Here is a 25,365-nt window from a genome sequence, read left to right on the forward strand (position 1 = left end):
ATTTGAACTCAGGTCCTCCAGATTCCTGGGCTGGTGCTCTACTCACTGCACCCCCTAGCTGCCCCAATGTTGGGCTTAGTTTTAGGTTGTATTTTTTTCTTTTTGAGGGGGGAAGGCAGGGCAATTGAGGTTAAGTGACTTTGCTCGAGGTCACATAGCTAGTGTGTCAAGTATCTTGAGGCTGAATTTGAACTCAGATCCTCTTGACTCCAGGGGCCCTTTGAGCGTAATCCCACCTTTGAGGAATACCACCCAAGGAAATAACTAGAGGGAGAGGGAACTATTTGTATCAAGTTTATAGCTACATTAAATACAAATATATAACAGTATGTCATTTTAATGCATTTATAAATAAACTTTATATATAAACCAATGTTACATATTGAGAAACTAGAAACTTAAATATCCAGAAGTTAGGAAATGGCTAGATTGTGGTAAATGAGAATAACTAAGTACTATATACTGTCACAAGGAGTGACAAATACAAAGAACATTTAGGAAATATGGAAGAATCTATGAAATGACTAACAAATTTTAAATATACACTTTATCAAAATAAAATTATACTCCAAGTTTCCAAATTGCAACTTGATTCATAAAAAACTCAATTTTTAAAACAATTAATACAGGAAAGCTTCAACTGTACATAGGAAGGGGAGACCAAACTATTGTACCATTAAAGAATATTAGTAAATACTTGTATAGAGTTGAAAAGGCTTGATTCATGATACAAGCCCACAAACCATTATTCAGAATTTTGTACACATTGAACATGAATTACATTGAGATACAGTTATTCTCTTCTTTATATGAAATTAGTGGTTATTTCTTAGACTCTCTATTAGATAATAACTGGCAGAATTGTACATTATTTCTTTGAAAATATTACATTTTACAACAGATGGAAAAAACAATACAAAAATAAAGATACTACTGAGAATGAAAAAGAAAACTTACAAACAGAGTGAAAAGATCTTCATGGTAAAAAGGTGAACTATTCCCCTTAGGAAATGGAGAAGAATATTATAAATGGGGATAATATACCCCTTTTCAAAACTCCTCATGTAAATATTAAAAAATAAACAAAAAATCCTTTCCTTGCATCAAATAAATCCAGTCATACAAAACAAACCCACATGTCAGCCATGTCTAAAAATGTGTGTCTTACTTATTCTGCAAGATCTCATGCCCATCAATCACCTCGACCAGGAGGTAAATAGCACACTTGGTCCTCTGGTACTGTGGATGGCCACTGCATGGATTACAATTTCTTCACTCTCTCAAATTATTTTTTTTTTATTAAAACAATGTTGCAGTCTTTATACAAACTGTTCACCTAATTTTGTTCATTTTACTACTACTTCTGTCCATTTTGCTATCAGTTCATATACCTCTTACCATTATTTCTCTCTTTCGTTATTTTCACGCACCATAATCTATTGAACCATTCCAATAGAATGCAATTTTCCAGTTCTTTGTTACTACAAAAACTATTGCTACACACACACACACACACACACACACACACTTTTACATAAAGGTTGTTCTCCTTTTCTTTGATCTCTTTAGGATATACACCTGAAAGTGGTACTGCTGTATCAAAGGGTACGCATAGTTAAGTGACTTTGGGGGTATAGTTCCAAGCTGCCTTCCAGAATAGTTGGAAATACCATTTCACGGTTCTACCAACAGTGTATATGTTCTCTTGTCTTCCAACATTCCCTTTGATGACTATCATTTTCTTTTTATTGTCATCTTTGACAGTCTGAGGCAGAATCTCATAATTGTTTTTATTTATATTTCTCTTCTTTTTGGTGATTTGGAGCATTCTTTCATAATATTGGTAACAGCTCTTGGAATTTTTCCTTTGAAACTACATTTCCCAAAAGGTTGAAAAAGAAAAGGCAGCTAAGTCTTGGGAAAAGAAAAGCATTCTTTAAGTTTATCCCTATCAAAACCTTAACATTTTTGTTAAAAAAAGATGATTTGTAAATAGTTAGCAGTTGTTCATAAAGTGCTGGCCTAAGTTCATTATGTGTGAATCATGCCAAACTATTCTCTCTCTCTCTTTCTCTCTCTCTCAATTGGTAGATCAGAAAAAAGTTTCATCTTAAACTTAGAAACGCATTTCAAGTCTCACACTATCCCTGAGGACAAGATGTTGTTTGTCCTTCATTTTCAAAAAGGACCAGTGATATCACAGGATGATGTCTTGACTTGTGCGTGAACTGAATTTAAGTGAGGCAGAGTTGCTCAAAGTCATCAGCCTCATTCTCTTTTCCAGAGTCATCAAAGTCCAGTGGCAAGAGAAAAGTCAGGATGACTGGCAATGGCCCAGGATGCAGTTCATGATCTTGGTCTCTCTGAGTCTGACCAGTCTTCTAAGCACTCCACAGCACCTGCTTCAGCCACCTTTGTGACCATTGGAACAGTTATTCATCTACCCATTCCACTGAGGGAAGTCTTCACATGCTTGGAATAGCCATCTCCCTAACTCACCAACGGGTTTAAGACCTATCGGTTACCCTTATACTGGTTTAGCCAATTTGCTGAGATGGTTTTGGGGTGTGGCCACTACACATGCTTTAGCTTCTTGAAGGCACAGATGAGAGCGCTGCGGGACAGATAGACACCAAAGATGGTTAAGCAGCCCTGAAAAGGGCTCAGGGAGCTGTCACATCAGAGGTGATGCTCCTCCCTGAACACCCCATATACCCCCGAGTCACTTAACCTTGTCTGTCTCAGTTTCCCTATCTGTAAAATGAGCTGGAGAAGGAAATGGCAAACCACTCTAGTATCTTTGCCAAAAAAACTCCAAATGGGGTCATGAAGAGTTGGACACGACTAAACAAACAAGCAGAAATATGGACTAGATGATTATATAGCTAGGTAGACCCATGACCATTTGAACAACCACATATAAAGAACGGTAATGAATAGATTGTCGTCAACCTTGTTAGAAGCTGTAGACATTTTAATAGGTGACTTGAATAAAGACACTGAAAGCATACTTATGAAAACTGCAAATAGCACAAACTAGAACGGATTGCTAATAAACTGGATGATAGTATGAAAAGTTCTACATTTAGGGTTTTTTATAAAAAGCAATTATGTAATTTACAAAACGGAAGAAGAAAAAAATGCCTAGACATTTGATTTTATTTGATCCCGAGTTTAATGAGAATAATTTCACTGTAAGAGTTTAGAAGAGACTTCAGAAACAATGTAGCGCAATAACTCCATCTATAAACATCCCTTATGGGTTTAGCGCCTCTATTTGAATACTTCCAGTGATAGAATACTCACTATCACTTACATTTTGGTGTTAACTCTGTAATAGAATTCTTCCTTAAGCTGAACTGAAATAGATTTGCTTATAAATTCCATCCAATAGTGGCCTGTGTGACATTATTTCTAAAAAAGCTGCCATAATCTTGAATTACATTAATAATCATGTTTCTAGCTATGAGGCTTAACCCACCTCACTGGTAAAATTACATCTGGAGTACTATATTTGCTTATAGACTCTGATATTTTAAGATGTCTATTTATGAAACGTAACATGTCAAAAGAAGGACAACCAGGAAGGCTTCCATATGGAAAACATGTTGGATCAAGAAAGAATGAGAGACCCGAGGATGCTTATCCTGGAGAAAGGAGATTTTAAGGAAGCATTATTGTTGTCATGTGGAAGAATGATAGTTCTGTGTGCCTCCACATGTTGAAATGACAATGGGTGGAATTACAGAGGCAAATTTCAAATTAACATAGGGAAGGAATTTCTATCATTTAGAGCTATCCAACATTACAAGGACTGCCTCAAAAAGTAACAGTCTTCCCATCAATGGAAGTTTTCAAACAGTGGCCGGCCATCTTAAAAGGACGTTGTAGGAGTGATTCTAATAGAAAATTTCAATTAGATGATTTGTGATTCTGCATATGCCTATCACAAGTCTTCCAAGACAGAGCATCTGTGTGCTAAAAAGGGAAAAATTAACAAAATTTGTCCCAAATAAGAAATGCAGTCTGCCAGTCATGATGTATGTGCACATTTAATTGCATTTACTGTAAAAGCTTCTATCTATAGGACACAAATAGTCCTCTAAGCTGTCCATGTTCATAGCTCATTTTAGCTGACTAATTTGAAGGCAAATAAACCTTGTTTGTCTCTTGGAGCCAGGACTTACTCGTTTCTAGGAGCATCCTTTTCTTTAACTTTTTGCTTGTGTTGAGCATTTGAACAGCACACAGGGTTATGCACCCACATGGGATATATAGGAAAGACCTCACAGGCAGGCAAGAAACAAAACAGGCTTTGTTTGGGGTGGGGGAGGAAGGGAAGGGCAGCTAAGAAAGAAAAGATAACAGCATTATCCTCTCCTCCTTTTATATAAAATATTTATTTTATAGTTATTAGAAACACTTTTTAATATAAAAACCCTCAGAAGCATCATGATATACAGGGTAGGCTATGGGCTAGAACTGTTTAAAATCTGTGTTTTCCAACTGCTCCAGTGTTCGTGATATTTGAGTTATGAAACTGCGTTTTACTTAAAGACATAGCCCCGCCTGTTTTGGCTGTTTTGGCTTAGCAAATGAGCTACTAGGCAGTTATGTAAAATAAATAAGAGGACTCTCAAATAGGAAAATGGGTCAACACTGTCTCTCCCTAAGTATGACTGCTCATTTTAAGCATTTGAATTTTTAACGTTAAGAAGATTTTAGCTATTTCCATAGATCTCAAGTAACTTTTTGGAGATTTGAAAGTTTTTGAGATCTGGTCCTCTGCACATACCAAACTTTTAAAGAACTTCCATCATGTTTTGGTACAAGTGTCAATAATGTTATAGTAATTACTAATTTCAACAAGGAGACAGCAGAACTGCTTAAAATACATAAACACTAAATATATAGTAGGTCTCACAGGATGCAAAATTGTTACTTTGACCAAAATTTGCTTATGGCCCAGTCACTGTCTATTCAGAACTGCCTCTACTTTTAACATACTCATAACTGAGGTTTTGAAACAACAATTTCATTTCACCCTCCCTTTACCTACAAATATATTCAGTTGATAAAGCAGTAAACATATTAAAACAGATGGTTCTTTTTTTTAAATCAGAGCTACTGAATCATCTGTAGATTAATCTGGTACACAATCAACTGAGACAATCATGATGATGATAATACCAATAGCCAACATTTATGAAGCATTACTACGTGCCAGTCATCGTGCTAAGCACTTTATAATTATTTTATCTTTACAATATTTATAATTCATACAATTATCTCATTTGATCCTGGCAACAACCCAATGAGGTCAGTGTTATTATCACCATTTTACAGATGAGTAAACTGAGGCAAACAAAGGCTAAGTGATTTGCCCAGAATCACACAGCTAGTAAGTATCTGAGGCTGGCTTTGAACTTAGATCTTCCTGACTCCAGGCCCAGTGTTTTATCTACTGCATTGCCTAGCTACCTCCATCATGATGATGATGAAGAGGCAGCTAGTATTTATGTGGTATTTTAAAGTTTACAAGGTGCTTTATATTATTATTTTATTTAATCCTCACAATAACATGGGGAGGTAGGTACTATCATCATCCCAATTTTATAGATGAGGAAATTAAGAACAAGAGGTTGAATGACTTGCCAGGAACTCACACCTTTCTGATGTCAGGTCCAATACTTTATCCATTATTGTAATGTATTAGTGTCCATTCTGTGGGTAAAGAACCTTGGAGAGTGGACTCATCAGAAAGGGTCCGTAAATATGTTGTAAGTAGCCATTATCAGTGTTAAATTTGAAACCAAGTCCTAACTTCAAATTCAGTCCTCTTTCAACTTCATCCAGCTTTTTCTTACAGTGTGTGCCACCAATCAACAACACTACAAGTATATAAGGTACCACAGGACAATTACTCTAAGGTGGTTAACCGAAAATTTTTTTTGACGTTTAAAATGGGAACACCTATTCAAAAAGGTAGGAACAGTAGTTTGAAGTGAACACAACAATGAAAATATATTAGAAGGATAACAGTGCATCATAGTTTTAATCATAAAGTGATAACCAGATTACCTTCTGTTTAGTGACATTTCTTTCTTTTACTCAATTCACAATTCCTATATATTTTATATTAAGAACATCTGGTCCTAAACCTTTTTACTTCTTAGGCAAGGTTTGAATAGTGTATCAGCTTTCTGCTCTCCCACCTCGACACTTCAAAATTATACTCTCTCTGTGTTATTAAGGCTTGAATTTTCACTATATGCCATGGAAAATAGGATTTTCTGGCATGAAAAAAGATGAACACGTATAAAACCTATTCTAAAGTGTCCTTCATTGTATTGGCCACCCACTAATGTCAACTGTGTTTTATATTCAACCTTACCACCCCTAGATCCAGCTCTGCCTGTGAAAAACAACTTATAATATTTTTACTGATCTTATGAATAACTAATATCCTGGCCACAATCAAATGCCCTTTTTTATCACGCAAAAAAGTTCAAGGGCTGACTTGTTGCTACCTCCAAGCAAAGTTTTAAATAATATTTGTATGAATTATTCATGTTTACATTTCTTTTAATGATATTTCAAGAAGAGAACTTGGAGAAAACTGGAACTTCCCTTGTTCTTTCTCAGCCATTATAAGCTGGTACAAAAACATAAAGAAAGGATCCACTGGCATGGCAACCATTATGCTTACCTGCTTGATCTACAAACTAGGCATTTAAAAAAACCCTGTAAGGATGCCTATTCTAGCCCTTTCCTGGAAGAATCTAGAGTCTGTGGAAGAAAATATGACAAGGTGATAGTCATGACTACTCTAATACTAACAGATATGGTTCTAGATTAAGCATCAGTTAGATAAGTCATCTTCTACTCTCTACGTTTTCCTACCGAAATTACGGAATGAAGATATTAACAAGAAACACCAACTACTATTTACAGCCATCTAGAAGCCTAGTTCCTCCAGCTAAACCAATGAGACACTGATGAAGAAGCCTGTTTATGGTTGAAGTAATTTCAAATAATATAACATGGATGAACAGAACATTTTCTTCTCATCACCTCATTAAGCACTTTGGGCCAGGACTCAGGGATTGCCAAATGAGGTGAGGGGGAAGAACATGTTCTAACCAGTTATCAGTTCCAGAGGGGGATGATCTCTCTCCTGAAAAACAACCACTAAAATCCACTTTAGGAAGTTCAGGTAAAGAAGCTAATTAGGGCAGTTCTTTCAAGGCAGGGTAAGTTAACTTTTTAAAGATATTGACTATAGCAAATCCACAATAAATTAAACAGAATAATAATGACTTTGAAAATTGTCTTTTGTGATTACTACTTCCAATCTCTTGCAAAATTTCCAAATTTACAGTACCACCTACAACTTGTTTAGAGTTGGTATTCTACTGGGGTGGGATGCTCATTCTATTTTCACTGTAATTACAGAGAAGAGAGTATGTAAGCATAGCAGTACATTGTTGTCATCTGATACTAGAACCAAAAAGATCTTAGAGGCAACTGAGTCCAATCCTCTCATTTTGAAGAGTAAAAAAACTGAGGCTTGGGGAAGTTAAGTGGCTTGCCTAGGATCACATAACTAGTCAGTGTCTGAGTTAGAATTTGAACCCAAGTCTTCTTGACTTTGAGTCCAGCATTCTGCCCACAACCCTATGTCATCTTCACAAGAAACGAACATCTATTGAAGAGCCATTGTTTAAGAGGTCTTTGGTGGCTAAAGAATATTTTATTATTATTACTGAAATAAGGTTTGCCCTGGGGAACTTTACAGTGTAGTACAAAGGAAGATATTCACTAGGCCTTTACTTTTCCAGAGGATTTACAACAAGACTTCTGTGCAGTACAAAGAAGATACCACAAAAGGGGAATATTTTGTGCTTTTTCAGCAATTTTTCAAAGATACACTTTTCCTTAAGTACCAAAAGATAACATGATTTCAAAAGTGTTGGCACTTCCTCTACTGTGCCTAAATAGGCTGAAAAAACTTATGATGTGCTGGCCAATATAATGATTAGGTAAGCTGGCTCCTCAGGTGACAAGGAACATAGTAATCATCATAACCACATTCAAGGCTTTTCCAGTTTGATTGGATATGCCCTATCTTACAGATAGTCTTTTGAGAATCCAGTGTCAGCTCCAAGTCACCACAAGGCATCAGAATAGGACCTGAGTAGAGTTTTCTTTCAAATATATATGTGTGTGTATATGTATGTATATCTACATAGATACACACATATGTAGATACGTATATACATATGTATACACAACAAAGAAAGCAACAAACATTTAAAAATGTGTCAAATTAAAATGAATATATTTTTCAAATAAATCAAAGGTAATCTATGGTTGCTGTTCTCCACTCCCACTTGTTCAGTACTTGATTCAGTCATGTTTGACTCTCCATGACCCCATTTGAGGTTTTCTTGGCAAAGATACTGGAGTGGCTTGTCATTTCCTTCTCCAGTGCATTTTTACAGATGAGGAAAACTGAGGCAAAGAAGGTTAAGAGACTTGCCTAGGGCAACACAGCTAGTATGTGAGGCCAGATTTGAACTCACACAGATGAGTCTTCCTGACTCCAGGCCCGGCACTCTATCCAATATGCCACCTGGCTACCCCCTCATGCCCCCAGAGTTAATAGCTTAAACAAGGCTATTTCTTAATTAAAATTCTTGCCTAGTGATTTTAATTACTTTTTTTAAGCAAATTTTTCAAAAGATACATGAGTATTTATGAATAGCTTAGCCGTGCAAATTATTACTAGATTCTAACCCTCACAATTTATTCTTTTAACCATTTCATTCTTCTCTATGGAAGTATGCTACTAAAAGTGATTTTATGATTACCTAACATTTACTCATCCTGGGTGAGTAGGAGATTGGCTACTTCTGAGTTGTAAACTATTTCTAGGAAATGGATTTTTGGAAATAAATTGCTGAACTGAAATTTTTCTTAATTTAACTGAAATCCTTATCTCTTTGTTCAGATGGGAAATAATTTGATTTTGGAAAATTAATTTATTTCCAAACAATGTTACTTTATTCCATAAACTGAATGATCATCCCCCCACACTCCCTTTCCTTCAAGGAAAATATGATATGGGCACAGTCAGTAACAAGAATTTAATCTATAATACTGTAAATCCTTGCTGGCAGTAACCTTTAACAGTGTACTCAACTTTAAAATCATGTGACTATTATGCAATAATGGTTATGAATTCCAATCTTTTTATTTGGTAAATTCATAAGGCACATTTCAGCTTTTTTGTTGTCGTTGTTTTAAAGAAACAACAGATATAGCTCAAAATCCCTAAGAGAAGAAATAGGGACACTTCAACCCTATTAACATCTAACGTATTTAAAAAACTTACTGTGTTGACATGAATTCCTGGGATTATAAGGGCAAATTATTGCAGCCAATATTTCTTCTGATAACCAGTTTATCTGCCTGTGCTTATCATGTGACAAACCTTATCTTTAGATTATATGCCCAGTGATTTCCTCATCTCCTTTTCAATAGCAATTCCCAGTGGCATGAAGAAAAGCTAAACTAAAAGAGGGACAGAAAAAATGTCTAGGAAACCCTAGCTCATTCAAAACAAACGGCCCATTTCATTTTCACCATAAACTGACTTATTTTGGTATCTTTTTTAGATACTTGAGCTATAATTTAAAGATTTCCCAATTTAATATTCAATTCGATTTTAAAGGTAAGCCCTGAATTTGCCACTTTTGAATAGTCAGGGATTTTTTCTATTCACTATTATTTCTTTAGTGGTTCTGCAATGAAACTGAGAGAAAGAATCAGCAAATGAGAGAATGAGAGAGGAGCATAGTGGGGGGGGGGGGAGGGAAGGAGACAAAAGAACTTAGAAGTGTATATACCAAGAGGTTTTAATGGAGCATTGTGGACCTGAAAGTCATTTGGGGCATCATGCGAAGGACATTTAAAGCCAGGATGCATTTTTTGCAAACACTTGCATACACAGGATGACACTTCTTGTTACTTGTCCTGTGGGTTGGATGAAATTTAGTCAGGATTTAGTCAGTCAACCTCCAGGGGAATCACAGGATCATAGAATCTCAGAGGTGGAAGAAATCATGGCTACTATGTATGAAAGGTATGAAAAATGGTCATCCAACTTCTACCCAAAGACCTCCAGTGAGGCCTAATACCAACCATCTCTCAAAGCAGCCCTTGTTATTTCTAGATAGCTCTTAGTTCAGCCTTTATTCATTAAGCAAACAAAGCTATTCTCTCTTTGATCCCTTTACATACTTGAAGAAAGCTACCATGTCCTTATTTTCCAGACTAAGCATCCCCATTTCTACCATCACACTGCATGAACTTGAGCACCTTTATGACACTGGTTGTCCTCCTCTTGGCACTCTAGCTTACCAGAGTTCTTTCTAAAATGTGGAGTCCAGACCTGACCACAAAATTCCAGACATGTTATGACTGGGGCAGAGTACAGGGGGATCACGATCTCTCTGGTCCCGGGAACTGTGCCTCTTTTAAGGCAGCAAGAGGGAACTACCTTTCTTGGATCCCTCAATAACACTACTAGCTCATCTTGAGAACTTAATCCCCTAAAACCACTAGATCTTTTTCAAACAAGTGTGCTATAGGACCATACCTCCTTTATCTTATGTTTCCACAGCTGTTTTTTTTTTAACTCAAATGTAAGACTATATACATTTATCCCTACCAAATGTCACCTTAATGTTACTAGCCCATGTTTATACAGTACTTTAGAGCTTGTATAGCCATTTACATACATTATCACAGAATGAAAGAGTTAGAGAAAGAAGTGGCTCAGAGAACTAGCCCAATCCCTTCATTTTACAAATGAGGAAACAGAGGCCGAAGAAGGTTAAATGCTTTGTTCTGTTACAGGACTCTAAATAACTTAAGACTATTAGATGCTATCAATGACAAAAATATCTGTTGTTCCTAAGTTCAGAGCAAGAGATCAATAGACTCAACTACTTGGGGGCAGACGATATATTAGCAGATGATAGAGAAATGAAGGGCTCAAGAAGATCGACAGGTTGAAATGACAAGCTGAAAATAACAAAGATAAAATACAGATAAATATATAAAAGATAAAAATAATAAAAGAAATAACAACTGCAAAAACACAGGATGAGAGAGACTTGGATTAAACAGCACATGAGAAAAAGACCGGAGAGTTTTTGGTTGACTTCAAAATCAGAACAGATATATTGAGATAGACTACCAAGAAAAGGAGAGATAACGGGTCTCACTCTAGTCTGAATTAGTGAAACTACAGCTTGAGTATAGTATTTGTTACTGAGTGCTCCATGACCTAAAGACTGGCACACATACAAGAGTAGGGCCAATAGAGTGAAAGGTCGGGAAATTGTGTATTATGAAGAGTAAACTAAGCTGCTGTGTATGATTAATAGAATTTGATTCAATAATTAAATGCCTACTATTTGAGGGGCAAATAAACCTGGGGGGGCAAGAGAGGGTAATTAATAATGTGGAGGGATATCAGACTGAAGAAATGTGCAGTATCAGAGGTCAAAATCAGGACTAACAAATGGAAATTATTAGAAGGCAGTTTTCAGCTCAACACAAATAAAACTTTGTAACAATCAGAGGTATTCCCAAAAGGAATGGACTGCCTTGTCAGGTAGCAAACTTCTTTCAGTGAAAGCACTTAAACTTGACCACTGAGTGCCAACTGGGGAATTCTGCATGAAGTGGAAGATTAGATTAGATACTAGAAACACAATGTGTCTTATGTCTGAGGAATGGCTGGTCAAATTATGTTATAAAGATATAATGTAACATCACCATGCCATAAGGAATAAGGATGAATGAATTATTTCTATTACTTAGATGATAGAAAATGAAGAGCAAGAGTGACTATACACGTGTATGTGTACACACACACACACACACACACACACACAAAACAATGTAAATAATGACAACAGAGAAGCAACCGAACGCTTAACTACAACAGGTCAGGGTCAATATCGTACTGCTAAAGTTGAAAGATACACCCTTTTTTAAAGTTATCAATCAACAATTCTAACTTTTTTCCCCTACAGAATCTATATTGTATAATGGGTTTTCTTGGGTATTTTTGGGAAATTTTCTATTATGTGGAAAGAAAATGTTTTAGTTACATCTTGAAAAAATAAAACATTTACAAAAATTTAATGACTTGCAAAGTGCATCATGAGTCTTTGACTCTATGTTTCTTTGGGTGATTTCTTCAAGGTGGGTCATCGAATACAGATTATCCACTGAGTCCCTTCCCCCACTGTAATTGGCATATGTCTAAAGGAAAATTGTGGAGATGAAAGAGGGAGAATATCACCCTTCAAATAAACATAGATCTCAAAAACAAAAGATGTGCTTTTGTTCAGGTATAGTTTGGACTAAACAGCCTCTGGGGTCCAACTGAACTGAGAGATGTGGCAATTTGCAATCTGAATCAGAAGTAAATCGAGTTTGTTCCCTCCACCTCCCATGATAAAGTAAATCTGTGCTGTAACCATGTTTACATGCTTGGTCTTTTTTCAGGATCTTCAATTGGCTATGGCTCCTAAAATGCTCATTGGTTCTCAAATTCCTCCAGCAGCCTAATTTTCTGACAACCTCTACCTTTTTCTTTCTTCCTTCACTTAAAGTAACTGCCCATATGTAAACAAACATTAGATGCCTTGGGGAAGGTAATCCTTACGTTACTCTACCCTGTTATCTCAAGGCAAGAGGGTGGGGAGGGGGAGAATGAGGAAAGGGGAGGGCTATGTGACTTTTATGAGCGAGGTCCCAGGGTGTAGCGTTTATAGCACTGCACGTGGAAGAGGAAGCCAGCACTGCTATGACTGCACTACCTGCCCGGCTTTGTGTATCTTGCCTAGCTTTACAGTCATGACTGAAGCAAGCAATGAGGCACAAAAGGATTACTGCCTGAAGGCACAAGCAACAAATTAAATGTAGCAATTAAATCTTGCCAAATCTTAGAAACAGGACAAAGATTTCCATGACAGGAGGTTGGAGAGGAAAATGTGGGTGCTTTTAAGTCACTGGGAGAGATAGGCAAAAAAAAAAAAAAGACAACTTCTGTTTGATAATATTTGCAAATAGCCTCTGCTTGGGGAGACTTTGAGTTCATAGAATTTAAAGCAGAAAGGTACTGTGTTCAACTCTCTCTTCTGAAAGGAGAGGAAATCAAGGTTCAGAGCAGGAGGAAGTGAATTACCCAAGGTCACACAGGTCAGAGCGTCCCATGTTCTTTCCACTCTAGCCTCTCCTAAGTTTCATATTACATATCACCCAGTAGTTTCCTCCCCTTCATTGTTCTTTGTCCCAAACTCAGACTTAATACAACTTCATAGACATTAACTCATTGGATCCTCACAACAACCCTGGCTGATCAGATGAAATCTCATCACCATGCTGCTAACTTAGGCTTGGACTCTCGATGCCTTCCCACCTCCTCAGCCTCCTCTACCCTCTGATTGCACAGCAGGTTTGAGGGTGGGGCACTCCTCCCAAAGCTTCCTTTATAAAGGGGCTAGGACCTGGACTTTTCAGCCAACTCTGCACTTTCATCAGCAGCTCTGCTTGGTTTGGATTCTGGAATATGATGCCCACCCTTGCACCAGGTACCCCCTGGTCCCCAGGCCCTCCCAGTTTTTCCAGCTTCCTTCTGTGTGTCATCTTCCACTATTAAATTGCAAACTTTTTGAGAGCAGGGCCTGTCTTTTTCTTATTTATATACCCAGAGCTTAGTGTATTGCCTGGCACATAATAGGGGCTCAAATGTTGATTGTATATTTTTAATAAATGCTGCATTGTGTTATTAGGAACATAATATTTAATCCCCATTGGACATATGAGGAAGTAGAAACTCAGGGAGTAAGATCCTTACCCAAGGTTATACAGCTAAATGACACAGGCGGAATTTGAATCCAGGTCTTCTGACTCCCAAGTCAGGTCCTATTTCCATTATGTCATGCTGCCACTCCATAAATTATAATCACAGGTTCTCAAAGTGGGCAATACCATCCCCTGGGGGGCACTGGAATGATGGGGGAGGGGTGCAGCAGTAGCCTCAGGTACAACTGGGGGGTGTTCAATAAAAATAAGGGTTAACCTAACCTAACTCCAGTGCGGGGTGTTGGGTAATTTTTTTTCTTTTTTTTGGAAAAGGGGGGAGTAAGCCAAATAAGTTTGGAAACCTCTGACTGGTACATCATATACCACAAACTCTTTTCCTTTTGGGGAAATCTTAATAAACAGTACTAAAATGTGAACTGTTAAAGCAAGAATTAAAATATATAGCTGGTAAGTGGCAAATCTCTTATTGGTCTCTCTAGCCATTACATGACCATTTAGGTTCATTATTAAAGTCTTAAAAAGTGTTGGGTTTCTTTTTTTAAGCAAATACATTGCTTTTCATGTGAAGATTTCTGGCAATTTACTTCAGCATATTCATATTCTGGTTTGTTAGGACTCCTACTACCCATAAATTCCATTCAATAATTTACATTTTCTAGTCTCTGAGTACCTTGGTGTTTTTATAATATGGTAAACTGGGCAAAATTTCAGGTACCAGTTGGTCATTTAGAGCAATTTTATCAAAATAAAAAATATTGCTCTTATTTGATATATCACAGGTATTTTTTCCCTGAGAAGCAGCTTATAAGTAAATTTATTAACTATTTTATTACTCATAGAAAGGATTTTATGATAATTAAAGGAGAAATTGAGGAAAATGATGTCTTTAGTACTAACATTAAATCATCTCTTAAGAAATATTTTTAGGATTTGGGGGGACACTTTGATATTAATTCCTATTAATGACTGATTTAAAATATCCTTTTCTATGGCTAAAGAATCTATTTTAAAAAAAGTCTCAAAGTCTACATTTACAAAGCTCCCTTCCCCCAAACGCAGACAGCAAAGTTCGTTAACTCCTTAGGAATTAGATCCTAGCACAAGTCTCTTGAAAACAACAGTTCAAAGCAACTTAACAGGCGTGAGGTTCTTTCCTTCCTTGAAGCTGTGGCTCCAGAATATTATTCTGTTTAACACAAATGCACTTATTTTTACCTTTATGGTGCCATACACACTTATTTCCAGAAGCGCACATCACTAACAATTAACACTAACAATGTTTAATTCATCCCTTTACATAAACAATAAGAACAACGACATTTCATATATGAACAATTCATTAACTGTCAGTTTTGGCACAGGTCTTTCAGCTTGAAAAGAACTTTATAATGTATTTATTTTCATTAGCAGTTTCTTTTACTGGATGATTGTTTAAACACATGACAAGATTAAAAAAAAATGAAACCAGAAATCTCCAAAATGCAGAAGACAATGTCCATCTAAATTTAAGGTTGTCTTGATAATACCTATTGGCCAAAATTCATCAGAAAAAGGGAAACCCTAGAATTGCTAACATATAAGAGTTTGATATTTTGCACTATTCTCACAGTTCATCACAAAGTTCATCTGTTAGTAAAAAAAAGAAAAGACTAGCAACACCTTGGATTCCTGATAATGGTAGAAGTGCTGCAAAATTCTTAATAGTTCTTTCAAAAAGGAATCATGGAATGATTTAACACTTTTTGGCAGAAGTTGCCTCATAAATAAATAAAACAAAGTAATATTCACTGATTTGGATTGTTTTCTAAAAAGAAATAGGGATTAAAAAAAGGGATTCATCAATGAAGAGAAAGGCGAGCTTTTGTACAGTTCTTCAGAGGACAGGAAGAAGGGTCAAACATTTTAAAGGTGGTGCGTCAGTTTCTTGCTTGAAACTGTATGGACAATTACAGAAAGACAGGTTTACTAATAACATGGTTGGTGAATCTGTGAATTGGCCTGACCTGCACTGAAAAATTGCTGGAATTTATACTTAGCAATTTATGCTGAGAAAGTATCTAAAATATCCATTTTCCTTTGACCCAGAGATCTCACTGCTAGGCATATACCATAAAGAGATCCCCTATACACTAAAATATTCACAGCAAGCACTTTTTTGTAGTTGCAAAAAACAAACAAACAAACCCTGAAAACAAAGGAGATGCTTATTGATTGGAGAACCACTTAAAAAAACCGTTGTATGAATGTAATAGAAATCATGTACCATGAAGATTATAACATGAAAAATCAGAAAAGCATAGAAAGACATATGGGCTGATGCGGAATGTAGTAAACAGGATCAGAAAATAATAGACACAAAAACTCCTACAATATTAACCAAAAAGAATCTAAGTATAAATATATTGGACAAGCTTGTCCTGAAAGAAAGAGAAAAACTATACCTTTTTGAAGTGGGTGTGAAACACAGCATCTGGATGGAGAGCTGAGCTTAGAGTCAGGAAGATCTGAGTTCAAATCTGCCCTCAGAAACTTACTAGCTGTGTGATTCTGGTCAAGTCACTACTCAATTGCTGTTTGCCCCTGTTTCCTTGACTGTAAAATGGGGGATATTAATAGCACCTTCCTTGCAGGGTTGTTGTAAAATATATGTAAAAATATTTAGCAAAGTGCTCGGTACGTAGTAGGTACTATATAGATGCTTACTCCTTTCTCCACTTCCTGGTTGAGACTTGGTTAATGAGTTTTGCTGAAACTGATTTTTTTTTTTAAATTCATTATTATAAAGGATGACTGTCTGGGTCAGTAAGGGAAGATATGAAGATGTTGTTAAAAGAAATGGGAAGTAGTAATTTCTTTAAAATGTTTCTTTACATGTTTCATTAAGGCTTTGAAATCACAGTAAATGACTCTCTGAATGCTCAAAAACAAATAACAGAAATAGAAAAAGGAGAGGGGCAACAAATGGGAAGCCCACATACAACAAAACCAAGCAACGTCTATGTGTGTGCTCTGTTTCAAACTCTAAAGCTACAGGTCTACTTTAATCAAATTACAGCTGATAGACAATGTTATAACATAGAAGTTTTGGAAAAATAGGTAAAGTTATCCCACTAATACTGTAAACACAAACGTAGTACTACTTAACATGCTGGAGTGACTCAAAAGGTCAAAAAAGGGAGTGGGCTGAAAGAAGGGAAAGGAACTCTTTATATTTCCTTGGCAGAGATAATAAAATGTAACCCACGATACAATATGTGCAATTCCAGATTTCAAGGAAAACTCCTTCAAATTCAACAGCAGCTAGCAGCTTGTCTCTATTTGCCGTCACTCTAGATCAGAGAAACCCACATGCTTTTTTTCTATTTTACCCCTCCCTCCCCGCCCCCCTCCAGTTACACTTGAGCTCTCTGACTGAAAAGGTCTGGAACAGATTAAAAGTCGGGCCACAAAATAAAAAGCCTTGGCATGTTGTCAAGCCTGTCTGGGATACACATACACAGTGGGCCCAAAAAGGGAAACTGAAGACAGTAAGAGAACCTTGTGAAGCTTTTTGGATAGTTCTAGTTAGAAGGTTTCGTTTTTGCCAACTGTGGATGAGGGATTTGATGGGGGACGATGAGACGGAAAACTTATTTATTTTTGAAGGAAAGGCCAACCCCATGTTAATAGTTAATGGAACTTTATAATAATCACAGCGAGCTATTTCATCCCACTTCTGTAGTTGAAATCATTGCTCAAAAATGAAATGTTTTGTTCTAATTCATGACCTTTGCCGTTTAGCTAAGATTTTATTCTCACTCTACTTCAGAAATGCTTAAATTGAAAAAATGTAACATGACTGGTTTTTGTTGTTGTTGTTGTTGTTGTTAGACATGGAAAAGCTGAGTCTATTTCTTCTAGGATGATTTAGAGAAACAGGGCTGGTATCTCTCTAGTCACTACATTTATTACCTCTCATGTTTCCTGTTTCAACCACAAGACCTTATTCATGTAATAAACAGAATTCAAAGTTGCAAATTACTAGCGTGCTGTATTACCTCTACAACAAACAGGTCTGCAGCTCAAAAGACTAGTGTTTAAGCCAAACCATATATCTGCCAAAGCTGACAGCCTCTGAGTATGCTCCACCTTTGACTTTACTTGAATAGTGAGTTCAACCTGTCTGCAAGACTGGTCAGTTTAGCCTCCTCTGTATTTAACCTAAGGGCAAATGAAGGTCTGGGTTTTGCACTCTTTCTTCCCTCCCCTTCCCTTTTTGGTTAAAGGTACCCACACAGTCACATGAGATTCATAATGCTTTGGACAGCTTAGTTATTTTAACTAAGCAGACCTAAGTTTTTCCAGGGCTGCATTTAGATGGCATTCACAGAGTTAATGCCTCTTTCTCGTAAGGGCCCTGCCAGTTGTTGTTAGGTCAACCCCTGTAAAGCTTCAAAGATTTTTTTATCCCCTTAGCCTGACCTACTCAGTGATCTGCACACTGTTTTCATTTAGCTGCACTGAGTCCAAGACTAAAGCTTCAAAACCACAATGATCTGCTCCTTTTTATACTCATTTTTCCATAGCTCTGGAAAAATACCTCAGAAATCCAACTAAAGAAACTGAAAATAGCGAATTATCAGAAAATAAACCAAGAGCAAACTCGCACACCATTATCAGAATATGCACACTTTGGGGATGGCAAGCTCCTCATTTGGGATGGGGGGTGGGAGAGGATGTGGTGATCAAGAAAATGAATCAATTTTGTTGCTCTTGGGGAGAGGGGGGGATGGAGGGGGAAGGAAGGGAAGGCAAGAGAGAGACTGAAAAAGAGAGAGAGAAAGAGAGAGATATTGTGTACTTTAGTTTCATAAAGTCACATTATACTCATTAACCCACTTCCAAGATGACTGGTTGATATTTCATTTAAAGCACAGGGTTGGGTTCACATAAGTTGGAAGCCATCTCAGTAGAAGTGAGGCATAAGAATATGTTGATTGCATCACAGAGAAAAGCTGGAATTATGAGCTGGTAAGCAGGTTTCAAATGCTACTTGACAGCCTGATTATTATTATAATTTCAAAAGACCTTCAAGTAAGGTCATCATGTCTCACAAAGATTTGTGAAGAGCAGTGATTTGGGTCAGTTAACCCCAGGATGCCTGGCAAACGAAAAGGTCTGGCTAAATAACTAGCCTACATTTCCAAGATTCCAAAGTTTAAAATGACAAATAAAAGTGGGGGAAGAACAGTACTTAAAAAAGTAGGGTGGGTTTGGCTGAGTTTTTTTCTAATGGTATTAACTATTAATGTTGTTTACATTTAAACACATGTACACAAAGAAAGTAATGAGAAATATTCTAAAACATTTGTCTGAGATGAACCTTTACCAAAACGAGGGTCAAGCCTTGGGTCTAGCCAAGAGGTGGTCTTGTTCTTATGGTTTATGTAGTAAATTTCTCCATCCTGGGTCATGGCTTGTTCCCATCCATCGGGAAGGGGCCCTGCAATATAGAAGGAATTCATTGTTGGCTCTTTATTTGCTGTAGCTGAAAAATTGGTCTATTAAGAAAAAAACTTCACATATAAAACAATTCATGAAACTGAGTTGAGTTTATGTTATGTTCTGAGAGAAAAGTCATGATGACCCTGCCACCCATCCATTAAACCAAGCAAACAAACAAAATAAGAATTTTTCCCTTTCCTAATTATTTTTGTCTTAAAAGCCCTATTTTATAATGTGCTTTTTATCCTTTCTTGTTATTTAACAACCTTTCTAGTTTCCAAAATCCCTTCTGGGATCCTGAAAGACATCCCCATTGTTATAATCTATGATGATGACTATGATGATAAATCAGGTCTACCAGAATGAAATTAGCATCAGTATCAAGGATAACAAAGATTAGAGCCACAAAAATTTCTCTTCCTTCAGTGGATGACTTGGTTAAGTACTGTTACTGCTTGAGCAGCTTCTACAAATATGGAAGGGCCTCCAATTAAGGGAACTAAGGATGTAAAACTTAACAGACACGGTAGTGACATTTACCCACTCTCTCCCTTTCCCCATTAGCTCCATATAGAGAGTTATCCCATTATCCCAGTCATAACTGAGTGGAAAGGCCTTTGGATTTGGAGTCAAAAGACCTCAATTCAGATCCCAGATCTAGTATGTAATGGCTGTCACTCTGAGCATATCAGTAACTGTTCGGAGCCCCAGTTTCCTCTTCTTCAAAATGAGAACAAACACATATATTTTGAAAGTGTTTTGTAGGGGGAAATATGAAACACATGAAACATATTTCACCTAAGCCACCAAAATTTTCTATACTTTCTAAAGATGAGTTATTTCATATAGTATTATGGGAAAAACACTGCATCTGAAGTCAGGAGAGACCCAGGTAAACTCTTACCTGTGACACTTATAAGGCAGTGTGTTATGGTCAACTAATGTAACCTTTGTGATAGTCAGTTTTCACTGGGGCAATAATACTTAAGAGTACCTACCTTACAGGACTTTTGTGAGAATCAAATGAAATAAAATACATATAATATTTTGCAAAGCTTAAAAGGCTAAACGGTTAGTTAGGTGTTAGGAGTTATTATCACAATGATGTGAATTTGGTCTGTAGGGAGAAAATACAACTGTCAATGGAAAGCAAACAACAGCCTGAAAGGAAACACCCCATTGTCAACTGCTTTCCAGGTGGTCTATGCAATAGAGTTAATAAAGAATAAAGTCCTTCTTTTGGAAAGTTTTTTGGGACCCACGGTTTCTCACTTAAGACAGTAGAGTTTTGAAAAGAAAAGTCCCGGAAAAAAAGAGTACCACATACTTGAACCCATGTCAAACCTTCAATCTACCAAAATTTCTGGATGGAAGAATCAAAGAATATAGTTTTTTCAAGATGTATAAGTAAGCTAAAACAACAAAGAAAAACCCTCTTCTTCCAGTGAAGACAACGGATACTTCAGGTCCTAGCAGGGGTAGGCAGGCATCACAAACCAGATAATTGCTTTGTGGAGAAACAACCTAAAGAGGCCAAGGATAACATTTAAAGCCTCAAATGAACATCAGTTAGGGATCAGGAGGCAAAACATGGACCATAAAACAGTGCTGGGGATGTAACTGGAACTCCTCTATGGAATAAGGACACTTTCTACTCATCTCCCAACCCCCTAGAATCAGAAATAGTTTTGGGGTTTTCAGTGTTAATTAAGAGCAATAAAGGGACAATACTATACCTCCCCCTCATCATGTCTACATTGTTATTCCTAGTTACCTTCTTCCAAAGGACCTGAAGTTACATTGTAATGGGTACCTCCTAAAACAATGTGGGTTGTAGCCTTTTTAAATTAGCAGATGGTCTTTTGAGATACTCTATGGCCTAGAAATACCATCACTCTGCAGCCAGCCTGATGATGATCCTCTTCTGACTTGCCTCTTGGACCATACACATCAATCACTAGGCTCATACTCAAAATCTTTCTCTCTTTGGTCTGCCAGAAAGTTCTACTACCTTTATAAACCCAGGGTCACCTCAAGGCTGATGAAGTGCTGGAGGAGCATATTTCAAGTGGTTCATCCTAAATATACCTGGGTAAAGGACTATTCCAAATTAAGCTGACTCCAGGTAAGCAAGACAGATATAAAAAAAAAATAATCATAGACTTTCAGAGGTGGAAGGAGCCACAGAAACCATCTTCCAACGCATACTGGAACATACCTGACAAGGGGTCTTCCAGCCTCTGCTCGAAGACCTCAAATGGTAGGGAACATCTAGTCAACCAACATTTATTAAGCATTTACCATGTATGCACTGTGCTAAGTGCTAGAGATATAAATAAAGGCAAAAACATGGTTCTTGCCCTCAAGGAGGAGAGATAAAATATAAATAACTAGGAACATGTTAGACATATACAGGGTAGATGAAAGATGAGACTCTAGAGGTTTGGAAAGGCCTTCTTCAGAAGGTGGGATAGGATCTGAGTCTTGAGGGAAACCTACTGCATTTTCTGGATAGCTCTAATGATTTAAAGAGTTTTTTTAAATCCTTGAGGAATTCCACCAAAGGAAATCAGGTCAAATAGGTCTGCCCATTTGTAGATATAATGTCTCACTGGGGCCAGAGCTTCCAAATCAGTGCATTGGGACTCATCATTGTGTCAGAGGAAATTAAATGGCGCAACTAGAAAGTCCTATTTTCCTACAACTATGGCTCTGGCTCATGTGTCCTACACTTTTATGTCTCTTCCTAGCAGTATCGCTTTGCTTGTCTGCCATACTAACTCAGAAGGGTTTGGGGTTGATCTTGGATGGAGGCAATCTCTACTCTTCTTTTTCTCTAGTGGAAACAGAATCTAAATATAAATTTAAACTGGACTTAGAGCCAGAGGACTTATTTCAGATCCCAAATCTGCCAACTGTGCCCTCAGTGACCTCGGATAAATTACTTCATCTCTCTGACCCTCAGTTTCCTCATCTATAAAATAAAAGTAAAGATTGGACTCAATAACTAGTATCTGCATAGCTCTTTAAGATTTACCAAGTGATGTTTGATACATTATCTCATTTGATTCTCACAACAATCCTGTACGTAGGTGCTATTATTATCATTCCTATCTTATAGGAGAAGAGACTGAGGATGAGAGAAGCGAAGTACCTTGCCCAGGGTCGCACAGTAAGTATCCGAGGCAGGATTTGAACTCTAATTTTCCTGAATCCCAGTCCAGCGTATAACCTCTAAGGTTTCTCCCAGCTCTAAAGATATTATCCTATAATTCTACTGCTAGTCCAACTATGGTCCACAACCTCATTACCTGTTTTATTGTATTTAAAAATATAAAACAATTCTTAGCTCCAGGGGCACAAAAATAGGTTGGCTAGTGGGATTTGGCTTTTTGCTTTCCCCTGCTTGTTTAATATATCTTTTACAAATGCCCAATGAACCCAGAAGTTGGGTAGTAAACAACGCTTCACGTACATTTTAGAAATGTGTCATAGTAAAGGAAAAAGAGAATTTATCTAAATTAGCATTGTCTAAACCTCAATCCAGAATCACAGAATTTCAAGAGTTGGAACTTTGGTTCAAACTATACCCCCAAATATCCCCTCTACCACACATGTATGAAGTGGTTGTCCAGCCTTTGCTTTAAGACCTCCAGTGAGGACAAACCATTACCTCTGGAGGAAGCCCATTCTACTTCAGCATCACCCTGACTATAAGGTTTTTCCTTACATTAAGCCTCAATTTGCCTTTTGCAACTATCCACCAACTTCCACCTATTGCTCCTAGAGCCACCTTCTGGGACCAAAAAGGAAAAGTCTGTTCTCCTACATGCCAGTCCTTCATAGACTTGAAGACAGCTATTACGTCCCCTAAGAATCTTGTTTTTTCCAAGCTCAATATCCCCAGTTCCTTTGGTTGATATTCAGATGGCATGGACTCGAGAAGCTTTATTAACACGGATGCTACCCAGCTTACCAGTGTCCTTTCTAAAATATAGTTCCCTAAATGGAACACAATATTCCAGATGCAGTCCAAACAGTGCAGTCTAGAACAGAACTATCACTTCCCCCTTCCTAGAAGGATCCCTTTCTTAATTCGGCCTTATCTCTTATTAACTTTCTTGGCTGAGATAGGATACTGTTGACACATTCAACTTGCAGTCCAGTAAGCTTTTAAGATCTATTTTAGAGGTGCTGCCTATCTATATAGACAGTCTTCCCCCATCTTGCACTTAGTTTCTGGAAAGATCACACTATCCTCTATTTATCACTTCCTTGGGTAATTCTGGAGTGATGTTTGACTATCACACCAGCAAAATGAGAATTTTCAATAAGCAGAACAGATCGGAAAAAATGTTCTACACATGTATGGAGAGGTATAACTTTTAATATGAGAAGTAATATGAACTACAGAGATTTGGTTAACGGTAGATGTCACAGTTTAGTATGCTATGAACGGCACATAACTGACAGCCAAATTTGGATGATTTAGTCTTTGGAGAAAGTATGATGCTACTACTGGTTGGTAGGATGATTGGTTGGTTGGTTGCGATGGTGTAAGAAGCTCTCTCTTCTTACAAGATTAAAAATAAAAATAAACAGTTCTACTCAGGATATGGTAGGTGACTGACTCACTATTAATATCCAATTTCTGATTAAGGATCCTCTTGAATTAGAGATAACTGACTCAAGACAAATAAAAGCTTAATGAGACAAGAAGGTCTGCCATGGGTTCCTCACTCCTGGAGACCTTCTTAGAACTCATGGAATCAGGCCTAGTTTTTTTTACCAGTCCAAAAACTTAGGAACAGCAAGTAGGCCACCAGAAGGAATGAATGATTGTTAAAAACAAACAAACAAACAAAACAAACAAAACCAAACCCATATTAAGATTAGTTCATAGTATAATACTAAAAGAAATTACCAGAGAAATTAAAAATCAAGAAGAATGAGTAGAAGTGTGGACTAGATGAAGTAAAATCCAATCAACTCTCAAATTCTGATTCAAAAAATTTTTAATTACAAATTTACTTATGACAATTTCATTTACTTAGTTATCACTTATCAACTATAAGATAAAGTTTCTTCTTAAGTTCCCTCCTTTAGAGAACTCATTTATTCACACAGTTTCAACTAGGCAGAATGGTGTAGAGGAAAGAATACTAGTCTTGGAGTGAGGGAAAACAAAGGTATGAATCTTGCCTTTAAAATCTACCATATGTGTAACCCTTGGGCAAGTCACAACCTCTGTGCAAGATGGGGACCAAAACAAAACATCCCCTTGTCCTCCAGTGGCTTATAATTTACCAGAGTTCTTCATCTTTTAAAAAAGAATATACTTGTCACAACCTTAGGTATTCTAAGCAGTGGAAATGAAGGGGTTTTCCTTGTCATATCCAATCCAAGCCCTCTGCATTCTGGCCATCCTTTCAATCTCCTCCCATCAGAACTTGGACGCTGGTTCAGAATCCTGGGCTCTGATAGGTGAGTTTCTGCCTTATCTTGCCTGGAATCAAAGCTCCCTACTCACTTCCAGGCCATTTCCAAAAGACACTGCTGTATGTAACTCCAATCTTAGCCCCCAATTTCACCCTTCTTCCCCAGCTCCCATTTATGTGTTGTCTTCTCCTACAGAATGTTAGCTTTTTGAGGGTGAGGACTGGTTTGTTTGCTTATACCCCAGCATTCAACACAGTACACACAGCAAGTACTTAAGTGCTTTTTCAATCATTTGTTTAGTCATTCATTCAAAGTTCCAGTCTACAAATAGGCAAATTATAATCAGAGTACGTCAGAGATTAATTTAGCATGGAAAGATTCCTTGTTTAAAAAAAAAACCCTTTGAGGCCTAAAAGAGGTTCAGAGTTCCAGATGCTCTTCTGACTTACATCCTTCTCTCTGAAGATTATTCAAATCTTGATCTTAACTACTTACTAGTGATACCTGGGCAAGTTCTTTCATCTCTTTGAG

At 37.1% G+C, this 25,365-nt stretch overlaps 1 protein-coding gene across 8 annotated transcripts in view; it reads right to left on the minus strand.

The window, feature by feature from the left end:
- Positions 1-25,365, minus strand: part of YAP1 (Yes1 associated transcriptional regulator) — a 146,242-nt gene that overhangs the window by 28,275 nt on the left and 92,602 nt on the right. For 4 of the 8 annotated variants that reach the window (XM_036744960.1, XM_036744956.1, XM_036744958.1 and 1 more), the window contains exon 4: positions 19,280-19,393. In XM_036744960.1, coding sequence (XP_036600855.1) covers positions 19,280-19,393 — 114 coding nt within the window. Of the gene's footprint in view, positions 1-19,273; positions 19,394-25,365 lie in introns of all 8 variants that reach the window. The other 4 variants (XM_036744959.1, XM_036744955.1, XM_036744957.1 and 1 more) reach the window with 1 other exon arrangement.

The sequence above is a fragment of the Trichosurus vulpecula genome, chromosome 2, assembly GCF_011100635.1.
Source record: "Trichosurus vulpecula isolate mTriVul1 chromosome 2, mTriVul1.pri, whole genome shotgun sequence".
Taxonomy (NCBI): domain Eukaryota; kingdom Metazoa; phylum Chordata; class Mammalia; order Diprotodontia; family Phalangeridae; genus Trichosurus; species Trichosurus vulpecula.